This window comes from Piliocolobus tephrosceles, chromosome 6 (genome assembly GCF_002776525.5).
Source record: "Piliocolobus tephrosceles isolate RC106 chromosome 6, ASM277652v3, whole genome shotgun sequence".
In the NCBI taxonomy this organism is placed as follows: domain Eukaryota; kingdom Metazoa; phylum Chordata; class Mammalia; order Primates; family Cercopithecidae; genus Piliocolobus; species Piliocolobus tephrosceles.
The window spans coordinates 110,766,329-110,773,334 of NC_045439.1; the positions used below are offsets into that span (position 1 = coordinate 110,766,329).

The 7,006-nt window shown below is 40.7% G+C and overlaps 1 protein-coding gene across 1 annotated transcript in view; it reads left to right on the forward strand.

The window, feature by feature from the left end:
• The window catches only part of PRTG (protogenin), a 125,291-nt gene extending 118,958 nt beyond the window's left edge, over positions 1-6,333 (forward strand). The window contains exons 18-20 of the mRNA XM_026455059.1: positions 1,287-1,452; positions 4,957-5,061; positions 5,464-6,333. Of these exons, the coding sequence (XP_026310844.1) occupies positions 1,287-1,452; positions 4,957-5,061; positions 5,464-5,718 (526 nt within the window). The 3' untranslated portion in view covers positions 5,719-6,333. The remainder of the gene's footprint in view (positions 1-1,286; positions 1,453-4,956; positions 5,062-5,463) is intronic.
• Positions 6,334-7,006: the final 673 nt, after the last annotated feature.

The window sequence follows — 7,006 nt, forward strand, 5'->3', positions numbered from 1 at the left end:
ACCGCGCCCGGCCTCATTTATTTTCTTAAGGTTGTTTTTTTTTTTAATTAAAAAAAGTCAGCGTTGGCCGGGCGCGGTGGCTCAAGCCTGTAATCCCAGCACTTTGGGAGGCCGAGACGGGCGGATCACGAGGTCAGGAGATCGAGACCATCCTGGCTAACACGGTGAAACCCTGTCTCTACTAAAAATACAAAAAAAAACTAGCCGGGCGAGGTGGCGGGCACCTGTAGTCCCAGCTACTCCGGTGGCTGAGGCAGGAGAATGGCGTAAACCCGGGAGGCGGAGCTTGCAGTGAGCTGAGATCCGGCCACCGGACTCCAACCCGGGTGACACAGCAAGACCCCCCCAAAAAAAAAAAAGTCAGCGTCAAATACACGATGTTTTAGGTAATCCCCGTCATTAGACTCCCTCCGTTAGCATAGATTTTTCAGTTTACTCTATATGTTTTGTATTTCTACATAGAAACATACTACTCAAAAACATTATGTTAATGAAATAGTTCTAACATTTTTGTGTATATTGAGCTACCTTAGTTTTATTGTCCAAGTTTCTCACTTTAAGAATTTTTTAAGGCCAGGTGCGGTGGCTCACGCCTGTAATCCCAGCACTTTGGGAGGCCGAGGCGGGCGGATCACGAGGTCAGGAGATCGAGACCATCCTGGCTAACACAGTGAAACCCCATCTCTACTAAAAATACAAAAAAATTAGCCTGGCGTGCCGGCGGGCGCCTGTAGTCACAGCTACTCGGGAGGCTGAGGAGAAGAATGGCGTAAACCCGGGAGGCGGAGCTTGCAGTGAGCCGAGTTGGCGCCACTGCACTCCAGCCTGGAAGACCGCGAGACTCCGTCTCAAAAAAAAAAAAGAATTTTTTAATAAAATATTTATGCACATTGTTTAGTACTGCCTAAATCTTGAAGAACTACTCTAAATTTACCGTCAATAATTGGAAAGTGAATTGTTATGCTACTGTAATAATCCTCAGACCTTAAGGAGAAAATATAAGTTAAAAATTATAATTTCTGCACAAATTATGAATAAGCAACAGTAATTATAGAGAATAATTTTATATTAAGTAGACATCGAGGCAAAAAGAAATAAAGATGCCTCTTCAAATAATAAAAGTTTGCAGCAGTAAGTTAAAATCTAATATTCGATTCTAAAAATATTTGAGAAATGGGTATTAAAGAACCTAATTGCTTACAAAGTTTCGTTGATAGGCCAGGTGGTTCATTTACCTGTATCTTCTATGAAACTAGAAGACTTCCTCTTCTTTGCCAATGTTTTAGGAAATCATCTGCCTCCAAGACGGCACAGAATGGAACTCAACAGTTACCTCGTACCAGTGCCTCCTTAGCTAGTGGAAATGAGGTAGGAAAGAACCAGGAAGGAGCTGTAGGAAATGAAGAATCTTTAATGCCAATGATCATGCCAAACAACTTCATTGATGCAAAGGTACTGAGCTGCAGGATTTGCTGCATAAGCCTTTCTTCCATTCCTCCTCCCTGTGTGTGTAAAATGTACTTCCCCCAAAATTGTATGTTGAATATATTATATCAATACTCTTATTAATGAAATATTGAAATGTTACCCAGATCATTCCTTACATAAAATATTTAGGGGGAAAACGGTGAGGGTAGATAAAAGGTGAGAAAGAGTTATAGAAAAAAGTGAGGAGGTAACAAAAGTTAGATGAGATTATATGGAGTGAAGTTGTCTTAACCAAGAACACCATGGTCATTAGTCTATATTTACTGTAATGTGGACTGACCTGTATTTACTGGGTGGTCACCATTTTGTTAATCCATTTGACTGAGTTTGGCTGATTGTTGAACTTAATTGCTCATCAGAACATCCCAAGTATGAATGATATTTTTAAAAATATGGAGCATCTAAATAGGTGCCTCAAGATCCTTCATTTCATGGCTGAAGAAAGTTGGGTATAGTAGAGAAACACCATTGGAAGAAGTTACTTCATGTCCTTTCCAGTATATATAATAATAGTGCTATTGTAAGCATTCTGAACAATACCTTTTAAAATTACTTTTAGTCACATTACAACTTTAGATATTGTACGTTACTGCAATAGCTCCCACAACCAATATGCTGTAAATCAGTTGTCAGCAAAAAGTCCCACCCAGGCTAGACTGGGGCCTGTTTTTGTGTGGCTACCTTCTGAGCTAAGACTGTTTTCTTACTTTTTTTTTTTTTTTGAGATGGAATTTCAGTCTTGTTGCCCAGGCTGGAGTGCAATGACACGATCTCGGCTCCCCTCAACCTCCGCCTCCTGGTTCAAGCGATTCTCCTGCCTCAGGCTCCTGAGTAGCTGGGATTATAGGCGTGCACCACCATGCCTGGCTAATTTTGTACTTTTAGTAGAGATGGGATTTCACCATGTTGGTCAGGCTGGTCTCAAACTCCTGACCTCAGATGATCTGCCCACCTCGGCCTCCCAGTGCTGGGATTACAGGCGTGAGCCCCCGCACCCAGCTGTTTTTTACGTTTGTAAAGTTTGTTTACAAAAAAAAAAAAAAGGTGGTGGTGATGTGACACAGGCCATATGTGGCCTGCAAAGCCTAAAATAGTTATGATCTGGCCCTCTACAGAAAAAGTTTGCCAAACCCTGTTATAAATTATTTTTCCTTTATCATTTCCTAAAATTTAGAATAACAGAAGTATAACAAAATTTCAGGCAGTTTTGTTATTAAATTTTATGAGTTATATTCAACAGATATAATTTGTTTGTATCTAGTACAACATTGTATACAATACATATTATAGGTGAATATGAATAAATGAGTATTTGCTATTTCTCTTTTGTTTGTTTGCAGCCTAATTTAGGTTTTACTTTCTAATACAAATTAATCCATTCAACTTACTTCAGATTAATCTAAAACATTAGAACCTAAAACTTTTAAATGAGCTTAAAAAGTACTAATACAGGCCAAGCGCGGTATGCCTGTAATTCCAGTACTTTGGGAGGCTGAGGCAGGCGGATCACCTGAGGTCAGGAGTTCGAGACCAGCCTGACCAACATGGAGAAACCCCATCTGTACTAAAAATACAAAAATTGGCTGGGTGTGATGGTGCATGCCTGTAATCTCAGCTACTCGGGAGGCTGAGGCAGGAGAATTGCTTGAACCCAGCAGGCAGAGGTTGTGATGAGCTGAGATCCCAGCATTGTACTCCAGCCTGGGCAACAAAAGCGAGACTCTGTCTCAGTCTCAAAAAAAAAAAAAAAAAAAAAGGACTGGGCGCGGTGGCTCAAGCCTGTAATCCCAGCACTTTGGGAGGCCAAGACGGGCGGATCACGAGGTCAGGAGATCGAGACCATCCTAGCTAACACGGTGAAACCCCGTCTCTACTTAAAAAATAGAAAAAAACTAGCCAGGCGAGGTGGCGGGTGCCTGTAGTCCCAGCTACTCGGGAGGCTGAGGCAGGAGAATGGCGTAAACCTGGGAGGCAGAACTTGCAGTGAGCTGAGATCCGGCCACTGCACTCCAGCCTGGGCGACAGAGCGAGACTCTGTCTCACAAAAAAAAAAAAAAAAAAGTACTAATATATATACTGTGATTGTATTATTACTAGTTTGAAAGTAGATATGAGAGAGGTTAGGAGAGAAGCAGAGTGGGGAGGATGTTGCAGGGAAAAAAAGAAACTAAAATGAAAGGAGCAGAGAGGTAGAGGCCTGAAGTGAAGGAGAGAAACATGTTTGGAGAATCTCTTAATTCCCTTGGGTTAGCCCTAGAGTTGATACTCCATCTAATGTCATTTTGTTGAGCATATGTGGGTTCATTATGGGTTTTTTATCCCCATCTGCTTTTTAACATTTTCAAACATACAGAAAGGTTGAGAGAATAATGTACAGAATATACAGATTAATAATTGTTAATGTGATAATTTCATATCTTTATATACTTTTTCCTTGCTATACTATTTGAAAATAAGTCTTGGAATATATAGCACATATATATATATATCTTAATGTGTTTTGGAATATATACTTTAAATCTTAAAAATCTTTTATATTGTTTTGACCACTAACAAATACCCTATGTTGTACTGCCTGTTTTTTGTTTTGTTTTGTTTTGTTTTTGTTTGAGACGGAGTCTTGCTCCGTCACCCAGGCTGGAGTGCAGTGGTGCAATCTCGGCTCTGGGTTCACGCTATTCTGCTGCCTCAGCTTCCCCAGTAGCTGGGACTACAGGCTCACGCTGCCACACCCGGCTAATTTTTTTTGTATTTTTAGTAGAGATGGGTTTCACCGTGTTAACCAGGATGGTCTTGATCTCCTGACCTCGTGATCTGTCCACCTTGGCCTCCCGAAGTGCTGGGATTACAGGCGTGAGCCACCGCGCCCGGCCTGTTTTGTTTGTTTTTATTCAAGATGGAAGTCTCGCTCTGTTGCCCAGGCTGGAGTGCAATGGCGTGATCTTGGCTCACTGCAACCCCCACCTCCTGGGTTCAAGCAGTTCTCTGCCTCAGCCTCCTGAGGAGCTGGGATTACAGGCGCCTGCCACCACTCCTGGCTAATTTTTGTATTTTTAGTAGAGATGGGGTTTCACTGTCTTGGCCTGGCCAGCCTTGAACTCCTGACCTCATGATCCACCCGCCTCGGCCTCCCAAAGTGCTAGGATTACAGGCATGAGCCACTGTGCCAGCTGTACTGCCTGTTTTAAAGAAGAAATAATGACATCTATGATCATTTTTGTTAACATTTAAGCATTTTGTGTACTAATGTTTACTATTTGGGTAATGGGTACACTAGAAGCCCAGTCCCTACTACCACACAATATACTCATGTAACAGACATGCACATGTACTCCCTGAATCTAAAATAAAGGTAAAATTAAAGGGAAATGTAAAGCATATAGTCAAAGTTAAAGTATGCACTGCTTGTGATAAAGTGAAATCTGTGATACCAAGATATTTTACATTTCCCCTCTTTTATTTCCTCAGGGAGGAACTGACCTGATAATTAATAGCTATGGTCCTATAATTAAAAACAACTCTAAGAAAAAATGGTTTTTTTTCCGAGATTCAAAGAAGATACAAGTTGAACAGGTAACCTATCCAAGTGAGAAAAAATTTTCGCAATGCATGATATATGAAATGATGGTTAAAAAAGAGGAAAATGTGAATTCATACTTTATTTTAATTTTTTTGTGTTCTTCATGGCTGTGATTTTATTAATTTGGGGCATGACTCTGTGGAGAGTGAGGTGAATGATAACTGAATAGAAGTTGGAATAGTCATCAGAGCTGTGGTTTTCAGTGGGGGGTGGGGTCAGTGCGGAAAGGGATAGGAGCAGGAGGGTGCATCAAAAGCACTGAAGAAGCATTTGACACTTCGCTTGCCACAGGTAATTCTGATGTGCTCCTACCCATCTGAGGGGACCTGATGAGCTTTTGCTCATGGATTTTATCAGTCTGGACTCTCATTGCCATTTTATCTTTTTTTGTCTAGCCTCAAAGAAGATTTACTCCAGCCATCTGCTTTTACCAGCCAGGCACCACTGTATTAATCAGTGATGAAGACTCCCCCAGCTCCCCAGGTCAGACAGCCAGCTTCTCAAGACCCTTTGGTGTTGCAGCTGATACAGAACATTCAGCAAATAGTGAAGGCAGCCACGAGACTGGGGATTCTGGACGGTTCTCTCATGAGTCCAACGATGAGATACATCTGTCCTCAGTTATAAGTACCACTCCCCCCAACCTCTGATTCTTTCACTGGCAGTGATTCAGGTGGAGATTCCACAATGGGGAAGTGTGAAGACCCTGCTGGGTCATCCGTTACTGAGCAGACTTCCTCCTCAGTTCTGCAGCCACCATCTGCCATGCTATACTTTGATAAAAATGATTTTCCAATCTAGACGGCCATGCTCAGGTATTCTCACCAGTAAGTCTGTTCGAAGGACAATGAACAGTGAGCCAAAGCCTTTTGTGAAAATCTTGATATCTTTATGGGGTTTTTCAACTTTTTTTGAATGTGTTTTTTTTTTATTATTATTTTTAAACTTGTGTAATTTGAATGTTTCATCGTCAGCAATGTGAAAGAACAGTCGAGATGTTTGACTGGATTGTAAAATATATCACTGGAGCAAAGGGAAGACTTGAAAGCCCCTTTGCTGACTATCTACCTCAGTTTGCCTCCTGGCAAACTCTGAAGACAACTTCGTTACCTCATTATTTGTTATAGTTTATCTCAGCTACATAACCAATGATACTTCCTAGTAGTATTGTGTTTTCATTGCTGTGTGTGTAATGCGTGTGATCAAAGGAGTCATATAGGTAGATGAGTAGGAATGTTTATCTGAAGCTCTGATTTTTTTAAAAACAGAAACTATGACATCTGCATGGTTTGAATAAATTCATACCTCTGGCAGTGAGGACCATTAAACCACTGAGAAGAGGAAAAGTGGGACTATTTCTTTTAACGAATGACCAAAACAAGAAAGTACATCTCTTTTGAGAACAGAACTATTCAGTACCAGCTAGGGATCATTTTTCTTAAAGGGCCTTTATGTTTTGGGCGTTAGAGTCTGAGTGCTTTATCTCCTGTATCCCAAACCTCAAGCTGCCCAGAACTCTGCCTTTTCTACCTTCCCCTTTGCCTGACAGTTGACCAAAGGCTGCACTGTCTAGTTTGCAAAGCATCCTCAACTTTGCCAGTATTAGTTGCAAAACTCCATGCAGAAAATGGAATTTTAAAGAAAATGGATTAAGATGGTTTTTTTTTTTTTCCTTTTTTTAAAATCCCAGTTTGGCTTAAAGGAGTGAAGACATTTCGTAAACTATTAAGAATGAAGATAAATGCAACAGTAGACAGTAAAATGAACTTGAAGTTATTATGGTAACAGTGCCTTTCAGTATATATTATGAAATTCTTTGCCTTATACCTTTTTAATATTCATGAAATCGTTTAGGACAGGAGTACAAAAAGTTGCCTTAAGAGTTTCTTGGATTTTATCAATAACTATTTGGATGTATAGTATCTTACCAAAGCTTTT